At 46.1% G+C, this 27,854-nt stretch overlaps 1 protein-coding gene across 1 annotated transcript in view; it reads right to left on the bottom strand.

Moving 5' to 3' along the window:
* The window catches only part of LOC311134082 (pleckstrin homology domain-containing family G member 4B-like), a gene marked incomplete at its 5' end in the record, with an annotated part of 124,408 nt that overhangs the window by 16,861 nt on the left and 79,693 nt on the right, over positions 1-27,854 (bottom strand). The window contains 15 exons of the mRNA XM_084167673.1: positions 1,253-1,477; positions 1,776-1,865; positions 2,520-2,769; positions 3,778-4,811; positions 5,198-5,395; positions 5,935-6,057; positions 9,562-9,700; positions 9,961-10,109; positions 11,277-11,393; positions 13,101-13,187; positions 20,304-20,397; positions 23,965-24,088; positions 24,549-24,755; positions 25,921-26,269; positions 26,438-27,520. Coding sequence (XP_084023799.1) covers positions 1,253-1,477; positions 1,776-1,865; positions 2,520-2,769; positions 3,778-4,811; positions 5,198-5,395; positions 5,935-6,057; positions 9,562-9,700; positions 9,961-10,109; positions 11,277-11,393; positions 13,101-13,187; positions 20,304-20,397; positions 23,965-24,088; positions 24,549-24,755; positions 25,921-26,269; positions 26,438-27,520 — 4,269 coding nt within the window. The remainder of the gene's footprint in view (positions 1-1,252; positions 1,478-1,775; positions 1,866-2,519; positions 2,770-3,777; positions 4,812-5,197; positions 5,396-5,934; positions 6,058-9,561; positions 9,701-9,960; positions 10,110-11,276; positions 11,394-13,100; positions 13,188-20,303; positions 20,398-23,964; positions 24,089-24,548; positions 24,756-25,920; positions 26,270-26,437; positions 27,521-27,854) is intronic.

The following is a 27,854-nucleotide window of genomic DNA, read 5'->3' as shown; positions in this document are numbered from 1 at the left end:
CAGGGTGTTAGTTCCTATGGTTAGTTGTTCTATATGTTTATTCTAGATCGTTTAGATCTATGTTGGCCAGGGTGGTTCCCAATCAGAGGCAGCTGTAGCTCGTTGTCTCTGATTGGGAACCATACTTAGGCAGCCTGTTTTGCACAGTTGATTGTGGAATCTTGTTGTATAGGTTTGTGTTGGTGAACCTTTAGACTTCACGTATCGTTTTGTTGTTTTGTTGTTGGTGTCAAGTACTCATTAAAAGATGTACGCCTATCACGCTGCGCCTTGGTCTGCCTCTTACAACGATCGTGACAGCTGTTCTGATATCCAGAAGCTCTTTTTGGTCATAAGAGACATTGGCAGAAACATTATGTACAAAATAAGTTACAAACAACATGAAAAAAACACACAAAATAGCACATGACCAGCCTTTCAAGGCATTTCATGGCTATAGATGTGAGTGCTACAGGCTATAGTCATTTAGGAAGGTTACCTTGGCATTTTTCGGCACGGGGACTATAGCAGTCTGCTTGAAACAAGTTATTTCTACAGAAATTAAAATGTAATTGAAGACACTTGTTTACAGGTCTTACTCACATCGGCTACGGAGATTATGTTTTTGCTGTTATCTAAAGAAACGGCTGGGAATGTGTTTATGGTTTAACTTTCTGTACGTTTTCCTTCAAAATTGTTGTTAAAAGTTGCAAGCGTAGTGCACCACAATAGAGACATACAGTGATAGCGAGACAGAGGGTACACTGACAGCACATGGCACAGAGCGTGTTGTGTGTTGCGCTTACAAGGGTCTGTGAGGAAACACGTGCACTTAAAAGGGTCAGTGCGGTGAACAAATGGAGATGCAATTAACGGCGTATATATATTTTTGACAGCCAATATGTTACACCTTGTTCTGGTAAATGTTGTTCTCTTAAGCCAGGGTAAGGGTCCCCCTTGGGATTGAAAGCACAACTGGTTAACATTATATTTTAAATATTTGGCATATGACGCAGAGTACAAGGAGAGGAATGTTAGCTAACCAGACTGATGCCCAAACTACCTTAAAAAGGGCTTTATAAATACATTTGCTTGATTGACTTCACCCCCAAACACAAATCTATTCCAAGGAGAAAATACTTGATGTATATATTACCAACCTCTCCTCTCCTCTCCTCTCCAATCACCAACATTGTTACTCTTCAATCCTCCTTTCCTCCCTCTCCCTTCAATCCCCTCTTCCCCAATCCTCTCTTCCCCAATCCTCACTCACATCACAGTCCTGGATGTCGTCCATGGCCAGCAGGTTGTTGCCATGCCGCAGCTGGAACTGGATGACTTCCAGGGCGTGCTGGACCTCGGCCTCCTCACAGCTCCTGTTGGGCCCGCACTCCCTCACCATGTCCTGCAGCAGTAGGCTGTACTTGCTGATGCGCTGCACAGGCTTCAGCAGGTAAGAAGACAGGTCCATCTTGTCCCCCAGCTGCAGCTGTTTTTGCTGGATTGTTAGGAAAACATTGTTGGAGATAATTCCATATCATTCATTCAATTCAGAAAGTAAAAACAGAAATTCCAATTGGAATTTGATTGTTGACCGAATTGAAATAGAATTGACCACAACCCGGTTGGGACATGCAAGTTATAATATACTGTTAATAAAGGGTATTTCAATTTTTTTTGGTTGCAAACACCATTGTTCCGGTGGCACTTCCACTACAAATACTTCACATAAGGATGAGCATTGCCTTATCTACTGTAATATCAGTGTACTCTGACAGTTTATTTGACGTCCTCACCTTGAAAAAGTCATGGCCGTGGTTGATGAGTAAGCTGTCTGACTGGGGTTTGTTCTTGCTAAAGAGGGCGTACAGACCAAAGCTCTCTCTCTGGATAGGGGGAGAACCACAGAATTCAATAAAAAATACAAATAAATAAAATATAAAGTATTATTATTGTATTCTATTTTACACAGCGGTAGAACCTATGTGCCTGTTGATTTCTCAATATTATAATTGACCTGACTTGTGGCATGCGGTCCACATCACTTATTGTTGGTGAGTGCCAAACAGAGGAAAAAATAACTTATAATAAAAAGACTGAAACGTCTCTCACCCCAAAAAGTAAACCAATTGTAAAACACTTGATGATTGTTTGTTTAAGAACAGTTGGATTAAAATATACTGTTATACCAGTGTTACTAAATACTGTTATACCAGTGTTACTAAATACTGTTATACCAGTGTTACTAAATACTGTTATACCAGTGTTACTAAATACTGTTATACCAGTGTTACTAACTGTCCTTTTAACTTCTCTGTGAAGTGATGGGTACACTACCCTTGAAAGGGTGCCATCAATCACTTAAAACGCATCATCACAGTTTTTGCTCTGTACTGCAAGCGCTCTTGAAAATGTGACTGCTGACATGCAACATTTTGGGGATTGTATTAACAGTGGATTTATGAACAAAAGATGGAAATATCCCTTTAAGGTTAGGTTTAGTTATCACATGGTTAATGTACGTAACCATGGGAACCCACATGTCGTAGGAAGCAGCGTCCCACTCTGAAGGGTTCTCGTAGGCAGCCCTCCAGTTCTTTCAGGAAGTGGTGGCGGTGGAAGTCATGGAGCTTCTCCAGGTTGCCGAAAATGTTCCCCCTCTGACCCCTTAGGTCCTGAGGCACATCAGGCCTCTCCAGCTCGGGGAAGTAGTGCTCTCGTACGTAGCCTAGAGATCGTACATACTCCCTCTCAGTTAACAACAGCTCCTCCATGATCCTCTGCAACTTCCTGTCCACACAGGAAACAGGAAATTGGGAATTTTAAGGAGGAGGAATTTGGACAATGCATTCTCTAATTTAATCCTTACCCTAACCCTACCTACTTTAACCATAAACCTAACCTTGTAACATTTCCCTGTAACCCTAGCAAGCTGTTGCATTTCAACTGAGTTGCAGTTGATAGTTTGTTGGTAGTTTGAGCATCTGTAGATAATCTATAGGGGATTATCTAAATAAACAGTGACCGGTTTCCTTAATGTAGTTATTGTAAAGATTGCAGGCAACTAGTCCTAATCTGAAATCTAACAAAGACCGAAAGAGAAACTGTCTCTTTGCTGCATTTATACTAACACTGCATGCTGTAAATGTAATTTGTCACTCATTTGTTTATTTAAGACATATTTCCCATAAACTCATTCACATAAAAAATAAATAAACTGATAATAGCTTGTGTGACTAATGGCATAGATGCGGTAAGGAGGTCAATGGAACTCGACCAAACAATGGAAATGCCATGGAAACGCGTGGGGGAAAGATGACGTGGGGGAAAGATCCCCCCAGCAAAATTACCCTACATTTAGGCTATTGTTAATTTGTGTATTTCACACTATGTTGAGGTAAAAATAGAAGTATAATGCTTGTATGGATGTCAAACCGAATACATGTTCATGTCATCATCACCAATCAACTGAACTGCATTACAGTTAAAAACGACTTTGACTACCACCACCGATTTCTCTATGCTAGCTATGCTACCATCTTATACGAACATATACCCAAATCAGACTTTAGTAACCACATTGTGGGCCTGTTACAATACATCCGTCATGATCTACTTTTTTGACTATGCACTTTGTTGGAGCAGATTTGTTGAACATGCGCCAACCTGGTATCCTTCTTCTATCCGTCACGGTCTGCATTGCATTGACCTCTTTATCGCATCTATGCTGGTTTTGTGGGAATTTCTGGGAAAACGTTTATCTGATAGCTGTTGAGAAGGAGGAGGTGCATCACTCACAGGACATTGCTGCCATTTTCTTCAGCTTGTGTGTCGGCTAATGACGAGTCCTCCTGTGTCTCATCACCAATAGGGTCAGTCAAGGACACTGAAGACACCTGTATGGGGTCACCACCTTCCCTGTCCCCGTCTCTGTCCCCATTTGACTCACAGCAGGAGTGGCCAGAGCAGAAACTTCCATTACGGGAGATATCATAAGGGTTTTGGGGTGACAGCAGTGCCACTACTAAGGGCCGGCTATGGGAGTGTCTTGCCGATAAGGGGGAGGAGCCACACTCTGAGGACAGGAGAGAGCTCATACAGGAACTCTCACTCAGGGAGCGCCCCAAGGCGCCGTGTTGCCATGGAAATGGCTCACACTCGCCAATCGGATCCCCCCTCTTGAGGTCCGCCTCGCTGTGGCGCCTCCCTAGTCCACCTCCTCTATCTTGAGGCACCACTGGTATCAGTTTCCCCTCTTTGCCTGGGGATTTAGGTGACTGGGACACTTCTTTGGCTCCTTTGCTCCCTTTCGAGTCCGCTTTGAAAGGGAGGTTAAAACATGTGATGTGAGCGCTGTCCCTAGTACGGCTGTCTCTGCTCTCCATCTGGTCCCGGGAGGACCTCCCCGAGTTATCGGCCACCCCTGGAGGGGAGGTTGAGGCAAGAGCGAGGGAGCAAGGGGCCACCACCTCCTCCTCCTTCTCCTCTTCCCTCTCCTTTCCTGTCTCTAACACCCTGCTCTTCAAGTGAGCTCCGCCGGCGTTGGGCTGCGGCTGGTCTTTGTCAGCTGCATCGCCCCGCTGTTGCAATCTCTCCCCCAGCCGCTGGCTGACTTCTTGGCACTGGATCCAGGCGGCATTCCACAGCCTCTTCCCCCCAGAGCCCCTCGCACTGTAGGCTTTGGCTTTCACAGTCTGGAAGTGTCGGGCCGAGAAGCAGTCACCCAATCTCTCATTGTAGGTCTTAAGTGTACTTAGATTGGCATTGGCAGGGTAACACCCTGTCTCTACCTGCTCAAGATATTGCCTGCATTCCTTGGCTAGGGCAGCAGCCTAGAGGAAACAATACAGAGAGCACTGTTAGTTTTACAGTGTTATTTCAGAAGTGTTAGAAGTTAAGTGTTTTTTGTTGTGTATTACTTGGATGGGAAGTTGGGGTTCTGAAAAGTTTGATGGGAGGGATTGATGATTGTTGTGGCTAGGGGTGAAAGAGGGGGCCTGTCCGTGGTGGTAAAAGTAATATGGTGGGAGAAATGATGCAGAGTTAGAATCAATTCCATTTTAATTCCTGTCAGTCCTCCATCAAAGTGAAAAACATATCCTGTTGCTGACTGGAATTTCAGTGGAATTGACCCAGAACCAGGCTGAAAGGAAGGAATAAAATAGTAAAAAGAGATTGAAAGGAGGTTTTGAAAGGACCAGGGTATTGCTTGACTAACCTGTTCACAGAAGTGATAGACATGCACCATGTTGTCAAGCTCAGTACGCCTTTGCTCCGCTCGCAACAGAAAGTCGGCCATATTAGATTTGAAAGTCTTCATCACGGTCTGAAAAACCTCCATCTCAGTGTTAGAGTTGGTGGGACCCAGAATCTTCTCAACCTCCATCATCAGTTTCAAGGTCTGCTGTTTTTTCTCCTATGATGATTAACAGAGATTTCAACTCCCACCTCTCCTGCTTTTCCTCCCCATCTTCACATTACGTAAGCTCTGATAAGCGCATGATAATTAATTGTGAAAAATAGGTTTTCGTTATTTGTTCTGAGAAAATATGCTCCAACTGTTTTTTCTTGCAGCTGTGGAGTAAGAGGAAATAAATGATGAAATGGATATCTCAAAATAATATGGTCAAGTAAACATAAATCTGTGAAGAATGAGATGGAATTTATTTTCTGAAAAAAATTATTCACCTGGCTCATCTGGGTGTATTGAATGCAGTTTCTCCCCTCTTAAGAGTCCAATCCTAACTTGAGACAAGGCCTAAATATCTACACAAACCAGACTTTTGCGTATAGCCTTCACTAATGTCAATAGGGGGTCTACAGAAAAATGTGAGTCACATCTATAGATCTCAACTAAGGAATCAGCCCTCTGTGAGTTTTACAACCATTTTGGATCATTGACTTGAATATACCTCATAAGCTTGGTTAAACTGTCTAACCCCAGCTCAGCTGTACCTTGGCCTGGGTGAGGAAGGAGCCAAAGTGCTGAAGGGCTTGGCTCACACTCTCCAGGGTGTCCTCAGTTGACTTGGAGTCCTTTAGCTGTTGTTCTCCTTCTGTATTAAACCATGTCTTGGCCTACGAGGTCCACATTCAGATAGGGAAATATATATCATAAGGCATACTAATCAGACCTGGGTGAAAATAGTACTTGTTTTCTTTCAATCATTTTAGGTGTCCTTGATTTAGCAAGAGCAGGCAGGTGTAGTTGCCTATTCTCTGTGACACAGAAGAACGGCTGTTGTACACGATATACAGTGCCTTCAGTAAGTATTCATACCCCTTGACTTATTCCATATCTTGTTGTGTTACAGCCTGAATTCAAAATGGATGAAAAATAATAATAATTTCACACATCTACACACAATACGTCATAATGACAAAGTGAAAACATGTTTTTAGAAATTTTGCAAATGTATTGAAAATAAAATACAGAAATCTAATTTACATAAGTATTCGCACCCCTGAGTCAATACTTTGTAGAAGCACCTGTGGCAGCGATTACAGCTGTGAGTCTTTCTGGTTAAGTCTCTAAGAGCTTTCCACACCTGGATTGTGCAACATTTGCCCATTATTCTTCAAGCTCTGTCAAATTGGTTGTTAATCATTGCTAGCCATTTTCAGGTCTTGCCATATATTTTCAAGTAGATTTAAGGCAAAACTGTAACTCGGCCACTCAGGAACATCCATTAGCAACTCCAGTGTAGATTTGGCCTTGTGTCTTAGGTTATTCTTTCACCTGGACCGCTGTTCATTCGTGTGGTCAGGTGCCACAAAGAGGCAGTTAGGAAAATTGCAATTGGCACAGAACAGAGCAGCACGGCTGGCCCTTGGATGTACACAGAGAGCAAACATTAATAATATGCATGTCAATCTCTCCTAGCTCAAAGTGGAGGAGAGATTGACTTTATCACTTCTTGTATTTGTGAGAGGTATTGACATGTTGAAAGCTGTTAGTCTGTTTAAACAACTAGCACACAGCTCAGACACATTTACATTTTAGTCATTTAGCAGACGCTCTTATCCAGAGCGACTTACAGTTAGTGAGTGCATACATAATTTTTTATACTGGCCCCCATGGGAATCGAACCCACAACCCTGGCGTTGCAAACGCCATGCTCTACCAACTGAGCTACATCCCTGCCGGCCATTCCCTCCCCTATCCTGGACAACGCTGGGCCAATTGTGCGCCGCTCTAGACACCCATGCATACCCCACAAGACATGCCACCAGAGGTCTCTTCACAGTCCCCAAGTCCAGAACAGACTATGGGAGGTGCAGAGTACTACATAGAGCCATGACTACATGGAACTCTATTCCATATCAGGTAACTGATGCAAGCAGTGAAATCAGATGTGCGGTTCCCAATCAGAGGCAGCTGTCACTCGTTGTCTCTGATTGGGGACCATACTTAGGCAGCCTTTTGACACCTGTTAGGTGTGGGATCTTGTTCCGTGTGAAGTATGTTATTTTGTCTACCTTGGACTTGTTGTTTTGTCGTGTGTTCAGTACGTAAATAAATATGAATGCATATCACGCTGCGCCTTGGTCCTTCTCGTTCATGAACGATCGTGACAGAAGATCCCACCAATCCTGGATCAAGCAGCGTGACGAGGAGAGAGGATGGACTTGGGAGGAGATGAGAGAGAGAGGCTGGCAAGAGGGATGGAGGCCCTGATCACGGTGGAGAGACAAGCCCAACAATTTTTTTGGGGGGGGCACACGGCGTGGTCGACGAGGCAGCAGGAGGCCGAGATAGGGCGGTTCCGCTGGTTAGCAGAGGAGGCCACCAGATTAGGGGGGCAATTGGTTCAGAGGGAGCAGAAGGAAAGTGTAGAGGCACGGCGAGATGAGCTGGTTAGGCAGCAATCAAGTGGTGGGTGTCGCCAGTCCGGTCCGGCCCGTTCCTGCTCCCTGCACTAAGCCAGTGGTACGTGTTCCCAGTACGGTTCGGCCTGTTCCTGTTCCTCGCATCAAGCCTGTGGTGCGCGTCGCCAGCCCGGTCTGGCCTGTTCCTGTCCCTCGCACCAAACTAGTGGTGTGCGTCGCCGGTCCGGCCTGCTCCTGCCCCTCGCACCAAGCCAGTGGTGCGCGTCGCCAGCCCGGCCCGGCCCGTTCCTGCACCCCGCACCAAGCCAGTGGTGCGTGTTCCCAGTCCGGCCCGGCCCGTTCCTGCTCCCCGCACCAAGCCAGTGGTGCGTGTTCCCAGTCCGGCCCGGCCCGTTCCTGCTCCCCGCACCAAGCCAGTGGTGCGCGTCGTCAGCCCAGTCCGGCCAGTGCCTGCTCCACGCACCAAGCCAGTGGTGCGTGTCGCCAGTCCGGTACGGCCCGTTCCTGCTCCCCGCACCAAGCCAGGGGTGCGCGTTGTCAGCCCGGTCCGGCCCGTTCCTGCTCCCCGCACCAAGCCAGTGGTGCGCGTCGTCAGCCCAGTCCGGCCCGTGCCTGCTCCCCGCACCAAGCCAGTGGTGCGTGTGTCCAGTCCGGCACGGCCCGTGCCTGTTCCACCGGTGCCTGGTCCGGCACCGGTCAGCTGCTCCACTCCGAATGCATATCACGCTGCGCCTTGGTCCTTCTTGTTCATGAACGATCGTGACACATACCCATAACATGACACAGCCACCACTATGCTTGGAAATATGGAGAGTGGTACTCAGTAATGTGTTGTATGTGATTTGCCCCAAACATAACACTTTGTATTCAGGACAAAAAGTGAATTGCTTTGCCACATTTTTTTGCAGTTTTACTTTAGTGCCTTGTTGCAAACAGAATGCATGTTTTGGAATATTTCCATTCTGTACAAGCTTCCTTCTTTTCACTATGTCAATTAGGTTAGTATTGTGGAGTAACTGCAATGTTGATCCATCCTCAGTTTTCTCCTATCACGGCCATTACATTCTAATTGTTTTAAAGTCACCATTGGCCTCATGGTGAAATCCCTGATTGGTTTCCTTCCTCTTCGGCAACTGAGTTAGGAAAGACGCCTGTATCTTTGTAGTGACTGGGTGTATTGATACACCATCCAAGGTGTAATTAATAACTTCACCATGCTCAAAGGGATATTCAATGTCTGCTTATATATATATATTTTTTTTTTTTTACCACCAATCCACCAAGAGGCATTGGAAAACTTCCGTGGTCTTTGTGGTTGAATCTGTGTTTGAAATCCACTGCTCTACTGAGGGACCTTGCAGATAATTGTATGTGTGGGGTTCAGAGATGAGGTAGTCATTCATGTTAAACACTATTATTGCACACAGAGTCCATGCAACTTATTATGTGACTGGTTAAGCACATTTTTACTCCTGAAATTATTTAGGCTTGCCATAACAAAGAGGTTGAATACTTATTGACTCAAGACATTTCAGCTTTTCATTTTTTATTAATTTGTAAAAATGTCTAAAAACATAATTCCACTTTGACATTATGGGTTATTAGGTGTAAGCAGGTGACAAACTTGTTTTTGTCCATTTTAAATTCAGCCTGTAACACAACAAAATGTGGAAAAAGTGAAGGGGTGTGAATAATTTCTGAAGACACTACTTCTATCTGAATGTCCTGTAAAGTTGCAACCTCCTGACCTACCGTGTCGAGATTTGTCTCCGCCTCCCTGAGTTTGAGCAGGAAGTCCAGGTGCTGCTGTGACTCGTTGGATCTCATCACCAGCATATGAACACTCTCCTCCACCTGGTTATACAGGACCGTCACTGACTCCAAAGCATCACTGTAGTGAGAGGTGGATGTTAGCAAACATTCACTCTTGTCCTCACCTCTTCACAATGATAGATGGTTTATGGAGTTCTGGCACAAAATGGCTGTTGTGGCATCACCTAGATGGGTGATACCATAGAGATGGATGGATAGTGGTCACTTGCCACAAAGCCCGTTTTAGCTTGGGTAGTGTCCTGGAGGGCTTTCACCATTCTTTTGGGTGTTACACATCAGTTATCCACAACAAATCATGAATTTGATGAAGAGCAATACCTGTAGTCATCGGACTTGGCAAATCGAAACTCTTCTCTCCTCATTCTGGCCAGGATGGCCCCACCTTCTCTCTGTAAAGTAACCAATCGGGTGTCCTGCAGTACCTCTTTCATTGAGGTCTTCTGATCTTGAATACATAGCTGAACATCCTGAACAAAAAACAACAACAACAACAACCTAAAGCAAAAAAATAAATCTGCCCTGACAAAATAATGCATTACACTTAGAATAAATGAAGATACTTAGTTAAGTTATTTAACGAAACTGTAGATACCTGGGCGGTGTCCATTTTTGGATTGCCATCAATTTTCTTGATTGCTCTATGTAGTAAATGGGCTGCCCCTTGCAAGTCCGACACAAAGGAAACTAGTTTCTGAAACGCAAGAATAATATAGATCCACACTCAAAACAAAGCCAATGCAATAGATTGGGGGGATTTATGCTTCGGAATACCAATGACAACAGCTATGTGAACAAGCCCAGACTGATTCCTCGCACACTATCCCAAGAAGATCCTTGTTGACTAGTCCTGCAGCAACAGGAAATGTGAATTATTATGTGGATTATAATTAATGCACATATAGGGGTTGATTTTTACATTTCAAGTCTGAAATTTCAAAGTGGAAATTAAAAAACTTCAGAGGCCTTTTTAAACCTCAACTACTGTCACAACTTCCGCCAAGGCTGCCTCCCCTCCTTGTTCGGGCAGGTTTCGGCGTTCGTCGTCACCGGCTTACTAGCTACTGCCGCTCCCATTCTCATCACTCCACTTGTCTTGTCTTGTCAATCACACACACCTGGTGCTCATCCCCTAATTAGTCTGTGTATAAGTGTTCCCTCTGCCCCCTTGTCTTTGTGAGTGATTGTTCTATGTGGGAGGAGAGTAGCTCGGTTGAGATACTCTCTCATTTATTTTGCCAGGGTTGATTTTCCCCTGTGTCATTACATTTATTGTATTTTCTGAGACTGTGTTTGGTCAGGGAGGATTGTTTCCCCTGTACCTGTTTCGATTGCCGTTGTAGGCGCATTGTATGTCTGGAAGGAATAAATCTGCATCCGGTTATTTTACTCCTGCGCCTGACTCCGTCCATCATTCACCACAACTACACTACAAGTTTTACATTTCCTGAATTGCAGGAAAGCTCTCCTGCAACAGGGTGATCGAATTAAGATCCTACATCCGTCAACAACGATGTAAAATGTATTTAATGACACTTGTATAGCCTATTTGGTAAACTTCTAGAAATCTTGACCATACAAATTATTTAAAGAGGCCATTACATATGCTAAAACCATTTATAAATATTCTACTGCACCTGATGAAACTGCAGCCAATCAGTGTGGCTGTAGGGGAAGGTCCCGCCCAGGTCAGAAGTCAGCTGTTGTCCCTCCACCAGCTTGTGCAGGGCCTTCAGAGAGGTCACCATGTCCATCTGATTGACAGGAGGCACGTGGGGAGGGGTCAGTCATATTACAGAGCGAGGGCCTGTGTGGACGTGTCTCAATAGTCACAGATTGCAGCCTTTGAAGATGAGGAAAGGACGCATCCCTCCTATTGCTTTCAGATTAGTGTACAGTGCCTTGCAAAAGTATTCATCCCCCTTGGCATTTTTCCTATTTTGTTGCATTACAACCTGTAATTTAAATTGATTTTTATTTGGATTTCATGTAATGGACATACACAAAATAGTCCAAATTGGTGAAGTGAAATGAAAAAAATTGTTTGTTTCAAAAAATGCTAAAAAATGAATAACGGAAAAGTGGTGCGAGCATATGTATTCACCCCCTTTGCTATGAAGCCCCTAAATCAGATCTGGTGCAAACAATTACCTTCAGAAGACACATAATTAGTTAAATAAAGTCCACATGTGTGCAATCTAAGTGTCACATGATCTGTCACATGATCTCAGTATATATACACCTGTTCTGAAAGGCCCCAGAGTCTGCAACACCCCTAAGTAAGGGGCACCACCAAGCAAGTGGCACCATGAAGAGCAAGGAGCTCTCCAAACAGGTCAGGGACAAAGTTTTAACATCCCACGGAGCACCATTAAATCCATTATTTAAAAAAATGAAAGAAATTGGCACCACAACAAACCTGCCCACCAAAACTCATGGACCAGGCAAGGAGGGCATTAATCAGAGAGGCAACAGAGACCAAAGATAATCCTGAAGGAGCTGCAAAGCTCCACAGCGGAGATTGGAGTTTCTGTCCATAGGACCACTTTAAGCCGTACACTCCACAGAACTGGGCTTTACGGAAGAGTGGCCAGAAAAAAGCCATTGCTTAAAGAATAAAATAAGCCAACACGTTTGGTGTTCACCAGAAGGCATGTGGGAGACTCCCCAAACATATGGAAGAAGGTACTCTGGTCAGATGAGACAAAAATTGAGCTTTTTGGCCATCAAGGAAAACGCTATGTCTGGCGCAAATCCAACACCTCTCATCACCCCGAGAACACCATCCCCACAGTGAAGCATGGTGGTGGCAGCATCATGCTGTGGGGATGTTTTTCATCGGCAGGGACTGGGAAACTGGTCAGAATTGAAGGAATGATGGATGGCGCTAAATACAGGGAAATTCTTGAGGGAAACCTGTTTCAGTCTTCCAGAGATTTGAGACTGGGACGGAGGTTCACTTTCCAGCAGGACAATGACCCTAAGCATACTGCTAAAGTGACACTTGAGTCGTTTAAGGGGAAACATTTAAATGTCTTGGAATGGCCTGGTCAAAGCCTAGACCTCAATCCAATTGAGAATCTGTGGTACAACTTGAAGGAGCTGGAGCAGTTTTGTTTTGAAAAATCTCAGTGGCTAAATGTGCCAAGCTTATAGAGACATACCCCAAGAAACTTGCTGCTGTAATTGCTGCAAAAGGTGGCTCTACAAAGTATTGACTTTGGGGGGATGAATAGTTATACATGCTCAAGTTTTTTTGTTTTTATGTCTTATTTCTTGTTTGTTTCACAATAAAACATATTTTGACTCTTCAAAGTGGTAGGCATGTTGTGTAAATCAAATTATACAAATCCACAAAAAATCAAGTTTCATTCCAGGTTGTAAGGCAACAAAATAGGAAAAATGCCAAGGGGGTGAATACTTTCGCAAGCCACTGTACGTGTGTGTGTATGCCCTTTGACCTGTAGTCCAGGGTGTCTTTCAGGGCGAGGGCTTGTATCTTTATCCACTAGCATCAGCACACTGTGGACTGTATGCAGGGCTTGTTCCTATGGACCAATAAGGAAACATGTCAGGACAAGACATCATTGCAGATCCTCATTATGTATGCAATATGAATGCAGGTTCCATTGAAACATTTTTGCATCTCTTGTTCTTCAGTATAGACATGTTGGTTGTTTAGCATTTTAACACCCAGTAACTAGATACCTCCATAAAGCATTTTAAAGGTCCTGAACAGTCATTCTGAAAATGACTATTTCTCGCATGGCTAACTACCAGGAAGATTGAAAAGACAGGCTGAGTGGGCAGGGAGTTTATATTGACTGACAGCTCTTTGAAATGCAAATGTCAAGTAACTTGGATGCAGTGAGCAGTGTTGCAGTAAAATCATCTCAAGCAAATTTGGTGATACACAAAGCAAATCAAACATTGAAACGCGTCAATTATATATATATATTTTATACATCTCCCGTTTGGCATGTCTCTAGTGATGCGGTTCCCAGCAGCACTGATGGATGTGTTGACTTGACAACTGCATCAGAGTTTTGAACGACCCTTCCCCCCCTTTTGTTCCATGCTGGCTAATGACCTAGCTAGCCAGTAATTAGCTAACACCAGACACAAATGAAGACCTACTAGCAACTAGCTAAAACCAGACACAGATGAACATATAAGCAATGTTCCCCGCTAAGCTGGGTGCGAGAGTGCAGTAGCTCCGGGACTGCCACGCAGCTCCCCGGGACTGCCGTGCAGAAGAAATATCAGCCTCCATGAGAAGCACGAGATTGAACTTCACTCAACTTTCTAGAGTTTTCCCTGTTAGTTAAAACTACCAACGTTTCCCTTTACTGTGGCAATTGTGATCGAATCAATGCAATATTAGTCACTTTCAATGCAAGACTTAGTATGCAAAACTAACTATGCAAGAGATTTTGTGGTAGGCAGAACACATCGGAGTAGGATTCTATTGCATTGACACACACCCGTACTCTACACAGACCGGTGCGGCATAACCAATCAGAGCTGCAGTAGGCCTATATGCAAATAGACCATTGCCATATATGGATCTGTGCCATTCAATTTGAACTGGACTGTATTTACAGCATGAGCGGTCATGATTAGACACGCTTGTTTTGAGAGCAAAGTGAGAGCTGCATGTAGCCACGTGTGCACATTTTGTTCATATCCTTTGCTATTTAGTGAGTTATTAGCCCAGTTATAGATCATTTGTAGTCAGCAATAGGGGAGTGATTGCTTCCTACAAGAGCACAAAACGTGTACATTTCTAGACATCTTTGAAAAGCGACTCAAGTAAAGAGCTTTTTTTTGTCTCAAAGGGGCAGTGTTGTATCTTGAGACAGGCTTGAATTAGCTAAGTAGCCAATAGGCAGAGTCTAGCATAATTTGTCTGATTCTCTGTAATAATGGTATGGGAATAATAATGCATTTTATTTTGTTAAGTGGTGGTTTCTTGCATCAAACAAATCAAAACATTTTCAATCACGTCCTTGTCTGAAGGACAAGTGAATAAACAGGTTAATGTCAAACCCTGCATGTTTTTTTCAAAAGTCTCATGGAATGTAGACCTACATTGAACACCAAACATTGGCTGATACTATAGGCTGAATGTTAGAACAGCTATTTCCATGTTAAAATGTTATGGGATGCATTTTCTTTGTGTTTTTGATGGTAGGCCACTCTGGTAGGTGTCACGTCTCCTCCTGTTGCTCCCCTCCGGCGCTCTGATTCGCCGGTCTACTGAGCCCCAGGCGGGGCGCACCACCTCGGCAAACACAGGAATGGAAACCCAACGCACCCTAATCACCTCCAGCGCACCTGCACCTCATCATCTCATCACCACCACTATATAGCCCTGGACTGTTCGTTCATTGTGTGTAATTGTTTGCATCGTGTCATTTACTCGCGCTTTGTTATTCTCTTTCTCATTGTTAAGTAAACCTTTACCTTGTTAATTCCTGCATCTGCGTCCTGCCTCTTCGTCTACTCAGTACTCGTCACAGAATTACACACCACTCATAAAAATAGATGCAGCAGGACTTTCCTAGTGCATCGACCAGCAACAGCAGCAGCTTGCCCAGTTGAACACCGTCATGCAGGAAGTGCTCCAAACTCTGCATAATCTGCCCAGCGTTCCGGTTCCACCTCAGGGAGCGGCGAGTGCACCCAATCCACCTGTTCCCATGCCATCACCCTTTTCTGGGGGAACCCTTGCCCTACCGGAGCGCTATGACGGTAAAACTACTAAATGTAGCGGCTTCCTGCTACAGGTTTCACTTTATCTGGCGCGTCATGCTGGGGCATATCCATCTGACCAAGCCAGGTTAGCGCTGGTGATTTCGCTACTTAAAAGAAAGGCGCTGGATTGGGCTACGGCCCTACTCCACCTTCCTCGCTCGGTTCAGGGCGGTGTTTGATCATCCCACGGAGGGAAAGGACGGGGGTGAGCATCTCCTCCAGCTACAACAGGGAGAGGGGCCCGCGTCCGAGTACGCTCTGAGCTGTCGCACAGTGGCGGCGTCTTCCGGGTGGAATGAGCGTACTCTGCGCACAGCCTTCAGGAGAGGCTTACAGGAGGACACCAAGACGGAACTCGCATGTCATTACGATGAGATAGACCTTGATACCCTCATCGCCACGTTCATCCATCTTGACGACATGTTGAGAGACAGACGGCGTTCCCAACACCTCCTGGAGCCTCGACGCTCACCCCATCTGAGCTATGGAAGCCGCCCTGCCTCCGAGTCCTCACCCATGGAGGTGGGCAGCACCCCCTACACCACCACGGACCACAGATCTCCTGGCGGCTTCCAATCTAGGCGGTATGACTCCCGTCGCCGCTCCGTGAGTGTTACGTTATCTCCTGTCACAAAAACATTGTTTTTAGTTCCCATAACGGTGACTGGTTATTCCTTCTCTTCCATTTCCACTGCAATGATAGATTCCGGATCAGTGGGGAACCTTATAGATAGGGAACTGGTCTCTGAATGGGGGTTGCCCACCGTGCCACTGCCTTCTCCGCTACACGTCACCTTGCTGGACAATAAACCACTGGGATCAAGCACCATTAAGCACGTCACTCTCCCCATCACCATTCCCACACTACCGGACCACCACGAGGAGCTGTCATTCCACATCATCACGTCACCCCTTCACTGGATCGTCTTGGGATTGCCCTGGCTCAGACTACACAACCCCACCATCAAATGGATCACCAAGAGGATCACAGCCTGGTCCACCTCATGTCGAAAGACCTGCCTGCCAATGGTTTGTTGTTCCACGTCAGTGGAGAGTCCGGAGTCCGCCCTCCAGCCCAACATTCCACGTGAGTATGCAGATCTCTCCAATGTCTTCTCTTCATCAAAGGCTAGGTGGCTCCCTCGTCACAGGCCCTGGGACTGCGCCATTGACCTGCTGGAGGGACAACACCCCCCGAAGAGTCGCATTTACTCCCTTTCCATGGCTGAGACTGAGGCCATGGAGAAGTATATGGCAGAGACCCTGAAACAGGGGTTCATCAGACGCTCTACCTCTCCTGCCTCCGCCAGCTTCTTCTTCGTTGCCAAAAAAGACTGAGGACTGAGGCCGTGCATTGACTACAAGTACCGGTACCACCTCCCGCTGGTTCCGTCGAGCAGCTACAAGGGGCCCGGTACTTTACCAAGTTGGACCTGAGAAGTGTCTACAACCTGATCCGAATCCAGAAAGGAAATGAGTGGAAGACGGCATTCAGCACTACCTCAGGCCACTATGAATACTGCGTCATGCCCTACAGCCTCGCCAACGCACCTTCTGTGTTCCAGTCCTTCGTCAATGACGTATTCCGAGACATGCTGAGTAAACAGGTGGTGGTGTACATCGGAGATATCCTGATCTACTCGGCTACGTTCGAGGAGCACGTCAGGGACATCCGAGCTGTCCTACTCCGTCTCCGCGAACACAGCCTGTTGGTGAAGGTGGAGAAATGCGAATTCCACCAACAGGCCATCTCCTTCCTGGGATACAGGATCAGTCCTCAGGGGGTGTTCATGGAAAGAGAGAAAACGGACACCGTCAGGTCATGGCCAGTCCCCACCACCATCAAGGGCCTACAGAGCTTCCTGGGCTTCGCCAATTTCTACCTGCGTTTCATCAGGTCCTTCAGCTCCATAGCGGCTCCACTCACCTCTCTCCTTAAGGGTGGGCCTCAGAAGCTGGCCTGGAACCCTGAGGCTGACGCTGCCTTCAAGAGGCTGAAGGAGAGGTTCACCACAGCGCCCATCCTAAAACACCCAGATCCATCTTGTCCTTTCATCCTGGAGGTGGACGCATCAGAGGAAGGCGTGGGTGCGGTCCTCTCCCAGCGGCACGGTAATCCAGATAAAACGTATCCCTATGCCTTTTTCTCTAAAAAGCTTAACCCCGCAGAGAGGAACTATGTTGATGGAGACAGGGAGCTGTTGGCGGTGATCCTCGCTTTGGAGGAATGGAGACAATGGTTGGAGGGTGCAGTCCATCCATTCCAGATTCATACTGACCACCTGAATATGGAGCACATATGGGCAGAGAAACGCATGAACTCTCGTCAAGCCAGGTGGTTCCAATGTCTTACTCGCTTTCAATTCATTATTTCCTATAGGCCAGGATCCAGAATGTGAAAGCCGACGCACACTCCAGGATGCAACATACCGGAGAGAGGAAGGATCTGGGGGGTCCTATCCTGCCCCCATCTCTCATCGTTGCACGTGTCGTTTGGGATGTGGACGAAGACATCCACCTGGCGGCTCAGGAGGACACAGCACCCGCCAACGCACCTCTGGGGCACGTGTTCGTTCCCACCAGTGTCCGTTACCACCTGCTGATCTGGGCGCACACCACCCTTATGGCAGGGCACTCCAGTATTACATGCACCCTGCATTCTCTAGCACAATAATACTGGTGGCCAATCTTGGCTTCTGATGTCTCTTGCTATGTCAACTCCTGTTCCGTATGTGCCCAAACGAAGACACCTCGGAACGCCCCGGCAGGCAAACTAGTTCCTCTACCAGTGGCTCATCGACCTTGGTCTCACCTGTCCATAGACTTTGTCACCGACCTCCCACGTTCTGACGGCTTCACCACTGTCATGGTGGTCGTAGATCTCTTCCTTCTGTTCTCCAGGTTGCTGAGGTCCTGTTCCAACAGGTCTTCCGGCACTATGGACTTCCGGAGGACATCGTCCCGGACCGTGGCCCCCAATTCACCTCCCGAGTGTGGAAAGCTTTCCTGGAGAAGATCGGGGACACGGCCAGCCTCACTTCTGGGTATAGGCCTCAGTCGAATGGGCAGGTGGAACGCATGAACCAGGAGCTGGGGAGGTTTCTTCGTTGCCACTGTCAGGACTGGCAGGGTGAGTGGGCGAGGTTTCTTCCCTGGGCAGAAATGTCCAGAACTCCCTCGTTCACTCCTCCACGGGGCTCACTCCCTTCCAATGCATCCTGTGGTACCAGCCGGCCCTGGCCCCTTGGACACCCAGCCAGACCAATGCGCCCGCTGTCGACGAGTGGTTCCGCAGGGCCGGACAGGTTTGGGACGCCGCCCATGTCTGTCTCCAGAGGGCCATTCGTCGACGGAAGGACCAAGCTGACCGCCACTGCAGGGAGGCTCCCGTATTCCAGTCTGGTGATCGCGTCTGGCTGTCCACTCGAAACCTCCCTCTCCGCCTGCCCTGCAAGAAACTGAGCCCCCGGTTTGTGGGGCCGTTTAAGGTTCTCTGACGGATTAATGTGGTGTCGTACTGGCTGCTCCTTCCCCCTCACTACGGTGTCTCACCTACTTTTCATGTGTCTCTCCTCAGGCCGGTGGTCCTCTGGCATATGCCGTCCACCGGGGTACGCCCCCTCCAACCCTGGACATTGACGGGAGTCTGGCGTATGCTGTGAGGGATCTGCTGGACTCCAGGTTCCATGGGGGACGGCTCCGTTACCTGGTGGACTGGGAGGGGTTTGGCCCTGAGGAGAGGAGCTGAGTTCCGGCAGTGGACATTCTGGACCTCAACCTTATTCGGGACTTCCACCATTGGCCCGCTCCTCGTCTTCGGGGTCGTCTTCCTGGCCAGGAAGGGGGGGGGGGGGGGGGGGTCACGTTTCCTCACGTTGCTCCTCTCCAGCGCTCTGATTCGCCGGTCTACTGAGTCACCGGTCTGAGTGCACCACCTCGGCAAACACAGGAATGGAAACCCAACGCACCCTAATCACCTCCAGCGCACTTGCACCTCATCATCTTATCACCACCACTATATAGCCCTGGACTGTTCGTTCATTGTTGTGTGTAATTGTTAGCGCTGTGTCCTTTACTCGCTCTTTGTTATTCTCTTTCTCATTGTTAAGTAAACCTTTACCTTGTTAATACCTGCGTCTGCATCCTGCCTCTTCGTCTACTCAGTACTCGTCACAGTAGGCCTACATTATGATCAAATAGCTACAAAAGCCTACTTGGCCACTGTTAAAACTGTAACTTAAAGTGGTTACCGCCTCAGTGTTTACAGTAAACGCGCGCTGGAAGTTGCACAGAATTTTCACAACGTTCAAGTTTGTGCTCAGCAGACCTGAAATTAGCTCTGTGCCGAAAAATAAATAAAGGGAACATTGCATATAAGTATCGATGCCGTAGATGAATAGGGTAACCTTTTAATTATGTTTGCTTACATCCTACAGTCAAATTTTGGGACCAGTAGAGTAGCTATCTAGCTATATAAACCACGCCCCTCTGCAACCACTCCTTCTCTGATGTTGGTTACAAGGCGGTACTTATTTCAATTAGGTAAGATAATATCAATTTACCATTGGTGTATTAAAATGAGAGTTAAGGTGATGTCACCTTGTCCCCTTAAAAATGAATACATGTCTTTGGGGTAGGGGACCAGTAACCTTATGGTCAAATTTTATCAATGTAGAAACAACTGTCATTTTTCATACTTTGGTCATCATACTTGAATCTAGTTTCTTTCATATATCATACAATTTCATGAAAAACATGACTCTTCATGACCTTTAACACCCAGTAACTAGATACCTCATGGTATGACACCCCACTATCAACTCTTTATCTCAGAATCTAGATCGGCAGATGGATTATAGTTTGACAGTTGACTCTTAATGTGAAGGAATTACTGTTATTTTCCTAACCTGAACCATCAGTAGGGCTTTGTAGAAGAAGGAGGGAGGAGGTTTCTTCCTGGTGTCGATCACCACTGTCATTCCCAGGTCCCGCACCTCTTTCCTATGAAAATACAGGGAAGTGAGTTGGGGCAGATTAAAAAGGTGTTCAAACTATCTTGGCATTCTCACTTTACCTGATCGAGGTATCATTTCAGTGGTTTCACCTCTCCTCTCCCTCTGCCTGTGTCGATGTCTCCTCCACCCCACCCCTCAATTCAATTCAAAGGGGCTCTCTCACACACATACACAGGCTGTCATTGTGGTTTGTCAGGATGGGATGCATCATAACGGGTTAAATGAGGGACATAAAGGCAACAACATTCAAGGGCCTATCTATTTTAACCAGGCAGCCGTCACCTTCAACTTCAAAGTGTGTCCATTATTAAAGCTGTGTAAACAGATTAGACTGTAAAATGTGTACTATGAGGACATTTGGCTTTTAAACAGTCCCGGCTGCAAGACCATGTCAGCTGGGGGTAAAGCTTAAAAAAATTAACACAAATACATGCACTACTAGCACCGACTTTGCTGATAGCTTCTTTATTGAGGAAAAATGTACTTGCTACGACTGTGATATGTGGTTGTCTCACCTAGCTATCTTAAGATGAATGCACTGTAAGTCTCTCTGGATAAGAGCTACTGCTAAATTACTAAAACGTAAATGCTGAGTCCACAAACCATGTCAGGTCAGTGATTCCTTCAAGGAAGGAAGGAAGGAAGGAAGGAAGGAAGGAAGGAAGGAAGGAAGGATGCATTATTATTTTTGTATATTAATTTTTTTGTGTTATTTTTTTTTGGGGGGGGGGGGGTAGATCAGCTTAATATTGCAGATAGATTGTAACTTCCATCAATGTAATTGTCTGCATCACTTCCAATCCCCCATGTTTATATATATATATATATATTCCCCTTTATTATTTTCAACCCCACCACCCTTTCCCTAATTGGAGTAAACTAGTGAACAACAATGCTTAGGCCTCTACGTCCAGCTTATACTTACTATATACATTTTATGGACACAGTCAATTTTACAATAATTATATTTTGTTTGTTTTTTCTCCTGAACTACTTCTGCTCTCAACCTCTCCGATCATTTTCATGATATCCATCCGGTTTGCTTCTACAGTGGGGAGAACAAGTATTTGATATACTGCCGATTTTGCAGGATTTTCTACTTACAATGCATGTAGATGTCTGTAATTTTTTATCATAGGTACACTTCAACTGTGAGAGACAGAATCTAAAACAAAAATCCAGAAAATCACATTGTATGATTTCTAAGTAATTAATTTGCATTTTATTGCATGACATAAGTATTTGATCACCTACCAACCAGTAAGAATTCCGGCTCTCACAGATCTGTTAGTTTTTCTTTAAGAAGCCCTCCTGTTCTCCACTCATTACCTGTATTAACTGCACCTGTTTGAACTCATTACCTGTATAAAAGACACATGTCCACACACTCAATCAAACAGACTCCAACCTCTCCACAATGGCCAAGACCAGAGAGCTGTGTAAGGACATCAGGGATAAAATTGTAGACCTGCACAAGGCTGGAATGCGCTACAGGACAATAGGCAAGTAGCTTGGTGAGAAGGCAACAACGGCGCAATTATTAGAAAATGGAAGAAGTTCAAGATGACGGTCAATCACCCTCGGTCTGGGGCTCCATGCAAGATCTCACCTTGTGGGGCATCAATGAGCATGAGGAAGGTGAGGGATCAGCCCAGAACTACACGGCAGGACCTGGTCAATGACCTGAAGAGAGCTGGGACCACAGTCTCAAAGAAAACCATTAGTAACACACTATGCCGTCATGGATTAAAATCCTGCAGCGCACGCAAGGTCCCCCTGCTCAAGCCAGCGCATGTCCAGGCCCGTCTGAAGTTTGCCAATGACCATCTGGATGATCCAGAGGAGGAATGGGAGAAGGTCTTGTGGTCTGATGAGACATAAATAGAGCTTTTTGGTCTAAACTCCACTCGCCGTGTTTGGAGGAAGAAGAAGGATGAGTACAACCCCAAGAACACCATCCCAACCATGAAGCATGGAGGTGGAAACATCATTCTTTGGGGATGCTTTTCTGCAAAGGGACAGGACGACTGCACCGTATTGAGGGGAGGATGGATGGGGCCATGTATCGCGAGATCTTGGCCAACAATCTCCTTCCCTCAGTAAGAGCATTGAAGATGAGTCGTGGCTGGGTCTTCCAGCATGACAACGACCCGAAACACACAGCCAGGCCAACTAAGGAGTGGCTCCGTAAGAAGCATCTCAAGGTCCTGGAGTGGCCTAGCCAGTCTCCAGACCTGAACCCAATAGAAAATATTTGGAGGGAGCTGAAAGTCTGTATTGCCCAGCGACAGCCCTGAAACCTGAAGGATCTGGAGAAGGTCTGTATGGAGGAGTGGTCCAAAATCCCTGCTGCAGTGTGTGCAAACCTGGTCAAGACCTACAGGAAACATGATCTCTGTAATTGCAAACAAAGGTTTCTGTACCAAATATTAAGTTCTGCTTTTCTGATGTATCAAATACTTATGTCATGCAATAAAATGCAAATTAATTACTTAAAAATCATACAATGTGATTTTCTAGATTTTTGTTTTAGATTCCGTCTCTCACAGTTGAAGTGTACCTATGATAAAAATTACAGACCTCTACATGCTTTGTAAGTAGGGAAACCTGCAAAATCGGCAGTGTATCAAATACTTGTTCTCCCCACTGTATATGCCATATCTTTCTAACCGTGTTCTTTCACAAAAGCTCCCAACCTACAACCTATATACTTATTATGGACACAGTATGCTTATATTATTAGTTAACTTGTTATTAGTTGTTGTTAGTTGTTATTAGTCCCATCCTTCAACTCCATTCAACACCACCCATCTATCTGTTAACACCATCCATATAGGATTTCTATTTGCCATATATTTTTCAACTGTACTGTGATGTTTTACAAAAGGAGGATTCAAATGAAATTGCAACCAACTTTCTATGGCTTGTTTTAGAAATAGTTAGATTTGGGAGATTATTTCCTTTTCTAAAAAACTGAAAATGAGAGGTTATAATCTGAATAAAGGGAAAAAGGCCATTCTTGAACATTGGATGAGACAATCTTACTAATTTGCTAGAGAACCAGTTCGGATTTAAGTATACCTTTTGTATGACTGAAGCTTTTAGTGATAGGTCTAATGCTTTAATATTTAATAATTTCTGTCCTCCGAATTCATCTTCATTATATAAATAGGATGCATTATTAGAATATTCAATAATGCGTGTATGAGACATGTACAGTAATGTTCTACTGCCCCCCTGTGGTGAAAAAATATAAACAAAAATCCATGGCTGGAATGTTTGACAACTTGCATTAGAAAATGCTGAAAGGGTAACTTAAATGATTTCCAAACAATGTAAAATACTCACTGCCATGTCATTAATTTTGTAGGTCATCTCACACAATGTGTTTTCAATGTGTAGTAAATGGACACAAAACATGCATGACTGGATATTATAGTAAGGTAAGGGTGGGCAGACCAGACTAGTTGATCACCTACACCCTATACAAAATCAAATACAGTAAACTCCATTGAACTATCACCGAAGATGATTAGGGATTGATTGGTATTACCTGGGGATGGAGTGGAGGTAGAGCAGCACTTTGCACACCTCATGGGCGGACAGCAGAGGAGACGTCCAGCCCTGCCTGTCCCCATGGACCTCCAGCACGGCCCTGCCAACTCTGTCTCTGCTCCCTGGGGGTGGAGGAGACAAGAGCGGGTGTCATGGAGAGGTTAGATGAAGAAAAGTGTGGACCAGGGTAGTATTCTTAAGGGCAGACCGTAGCAACATGCTTTGCAACTGAAAACGAGTGTTTTTTTTTTTTTAAATTAAAAAAAAAAATTATTTTATTTATTTATTTATTTTTTCGGGGGGATGGATCAGCTTAATATTGCAGATAGATTGTATCTTCTATCAATGTAATTGTCTGCATCACTTCCAATCCCCCATGTTTTTTTTTATTTTTTATATATATATTCCCCTTTATTACTTTTCAACCCCACCATCCTTTCCCTACTTGGAGTAAATTAGTGAACAACAATGCCCAGGCCTCTACTTCCGGTCTATACTTACTATCTACACCAATAACAAACGAGTGTTTGTTATTGGACAACACTGGGTAACACTGGACGCAATGCAGAACAAACACTGTACCTGGTAGGCTAACGATGTCCAGCTGAAGCAGGCAGCTGATCCTTCTGAAGATGGAGTCTTGGGTGGGGGGAGATGGAGGAGATCTGGATACGGGGGAGGGGGGTTGGATGGGGGGCGCTGAGGGCTTCGACATTGGGATCTGGGGTTTGGTGTCAGGTCCGTTGAGGGGTGCAATAGTCCGCATTTCAACTTTGCCAGGCTGGGGATCTTGTGATGAAAATAAATGACAGATCAAATGAATGTCAATTTAACCAGGAAGACAGACAATGTTTGCGTTCATGCATTGCATCTTCTCTATTATGCGTCTCTGATTTATGTCTTCATCATTTTAATCAACTAAATCAGTGTGGTTCAAGACTTTGTGCAGACCTCTGTTTTCGTCCAGAACCAACACATCTCATCCAACTAAAACTAATCATCACATACTGTATGTGAGTGCTGGGCTAAAACAAAAGCCTGCACACACAGATTTCTCAATGTCCAGGATTGAAGAACAATGCTCTACTAAAAAGTATTTCTGGTCCAATTGTTTCAAAATCAAAAAAGATCAGACATGCAATAGATCGGCATTTTCAAAGCAATTCTGACACTATTCTTTATTGTAGTCACTGTATATCCTGTTCAGTGACCTTTGGCCTTTTAGCACTGGGAGCATTTATTTTTTCGGATATAAATCTCAATGGCTGTCTTTCATGCAAATCTTATCCTTACGCGCCACAGCTACGCAATGCACAGCCTTGCATTGGACATGCTCTCTCCCTGTAGCCAAACACTTTGAGGCTGTTAAGCCTGGCTTTGATTTCTAGCACCCTAACTTCTTCCAGAGCCAATAAAGGCTTGTCTGTGCTCCCTCTCCCTCACCAGTCCAATAGTCTCTGACAAGCATGTCTCCAGACCTCTGAGTGCCCTTGTGAGGGTGTAGGGAGGGAGTAATAGGAAATGGGGACAGTGCACTCTACTTCCTCCCTAGCTCCTGGCAGTCCAAAAGAGTGCGCTTGTTAGGGCCCTTGTGAAGGCTTAGGGAACAGGAACTGTTTCTCTCCATTAAAGGAATGTCATGTTTACTACCATAGCCAATGGACACTGGCCTAATGGCCCCTTCTCAGAGTACAGCCTTATAAGAGCTATTTCTGTCCTTCTCACTTGGTATTTGGAATGACGTGATTGCAGCCATTCTGCCTGGGAGAACAGACCAGAGAGCAGGGGAGGAGGAAGAGGAATCACAGTGGTCACAGATACGGCATTCACATAAGGAAGTCACTCATCTGTCAGACGAAACTGCCAGTTGTTTCGTCTGAAAACGGATAACTGAAGAAATGTCGTCTGACAAATGAGAGACGTTCTAATATGGTATGTAGATAGTCACTATTACCTTTCTTGGCAGACTGCCGTCTGTCCAGCTTGGGGGACATCGGGCCGAAGGCCGTGCCTTTCTCACACTGCACCACCTGGGCACTGGGGGGAATCATCTCTGGGCAGATGTCACTGTGGCTCCTGTTGTTCAGTTTATGGACCAGAGGACTTCCTCTGGCCTTCTCAGACACAGTGGAGAGTGACCTGGGTTTGGCTTTGTGTTTACCAATGGTTTTCACCGCCTCCGGGTTCCAAATTGGCTTGGAGGTGTAGTCACACTCGCAGGCATCAACCACGACCGGGTGAGAGATTGCCGGAGGTAACGCTACCTTTGAGTCAGGTCCCGTTTGATGGGCTATGTGGTTTGTCTGAAGATGGGGTGCCACTTGGCACAGTTTATGAATGATTTGAGGTTCTTTAGTATGTTTTCCTGGTTTGTGAGTTATAGCAGGTTCGATGGATGTGTGTGGTATGTGATTTAGGACCAATGGGGGTTCCTTACCGAAGTGTCCATGTTGGTGTGGCTCGTGACCTACAATAGGCTCCTTATAGTGGTTACAGCACTCCCCAGTGTCCTGACCTGGACCTCTGGCGTGACGCCTGAAGCCCATCTCCTCCACTTCACAGGGGCCGGACTCATCCAGAGCAGCTAGCAGGCCTACGCTCCCCCTTTCAAAGGGAACTGGGTTGCGCAGTGCTGCTAGGTATGAGTCTCTGTACCTGCATTTTAGTTCCTGCCCACTAGGCTCCTGCCCTAGCCTCCTCTGGCTGCACGGCTTGCAAGGCTCCTCTGAAAACCTGAGGGTGCGCCCACAGGGGGTGCTGTTCCCGAGCGGTACAGGTGGAGGGGGCCTGACTGGTTTGAACAAAGGGGGATTAGAAGAGTTGGGAGTCTTACTGCGTCCCGCAATGGACTCTTTCTCCTTGGCGAACTCCACTAAATCCACGTAGTCACCTTCGATCTCGCGGTAGTTCCGGCTGGTGTCCCAGGTGTTGGGCGACACCCAGCCCACAGGCTTGACTAGTGGTTTGGCACGCGTTTTGGGAATGGGTTTTTCGTGGTCCCCCTTGATTAGTTTCGAGGTACCATCCATGAGTCGCAAGGACACAGAGATCCCGTCCCTGGCAGGAAGGATCATGGTCTCCAGGGAAAGGGCGGAAGAGGTAGAGTCGGAAGAGGAGGGAATCTGCAAAGGTGTCGGCTCAAACGGAACGTCACGGATAACACTAGGTGTAGTCATGGTCTTGGGCTTGTCCAGAAACTCTGGAATAGCCACTTGTACCCAGGGCACCTTCATCACTCCCTGGTCGGTGGAAAGCATGCAGCGGGACAGTGGGGTGCCATGGCGGCCATCGTTCACCTCCCTCAGCCAGTCAAGGGTGAAGATGCAGGGGTAAGAGGTCTCGGGGATGGGGGTCTCCTCCACCTCACGGCAGCCCTCCTCCAGGAGACTTTTGAGGACGATGCGGGCTGCCTGTTCTCCAAAGGGCTCCACCTGCAGGTAAAAGTCTCCGGGGCGGAGCAGAAGAGGGTTGAGCGGGGCCAGCTGGATCACGGTTCTGTTGCGGAGGCACAGGGGCCAGCCCTCACAACGGAAAAGCACATCCGAGTACGCAGCCTGGGGAGAGGGAGGGAGAGGTTGGAGAGGGGGGTAAGTTGCATGGATTTACGATCTCTTAGGTCAGTGTTTTTTCATCATCAGTCCTGCGGTAGGACTGCACTTTTTTGTTCAAGCCCAGCACCAGCGCAACTGATCTCAACCAATTATCAACACCCTTGATTAGTTTAATCAGGTGTGTTAATGCTGGACTAGAAGAAAAAATACTAAATGATCCACCATTTAAAATCTTGGGTGCCCACTAGGGGTGCACTTAAGCTATGTAACATGTGCCATGTGAGTAGACTAGAATCCCAAACAAATCAGGGTTATGTCTACTTTAAATTGCATTTGA

Source organism: Coregonus lavaretus (genome assembly GCF_964263955.1).
Source record: "Coregonus lavaretus genome assembly, chromosome: 8".
NCBI lineage: Eukaryota > Metazoa > Chordata > Actinopteri > Salmoniformes > Salmonidae > Coregonus > Coregonus lavaretus.
Note: the sequence above shows the minus strand (reverse complement) of the source record. Positions and strands in the feature narration are given on the sequence as shown.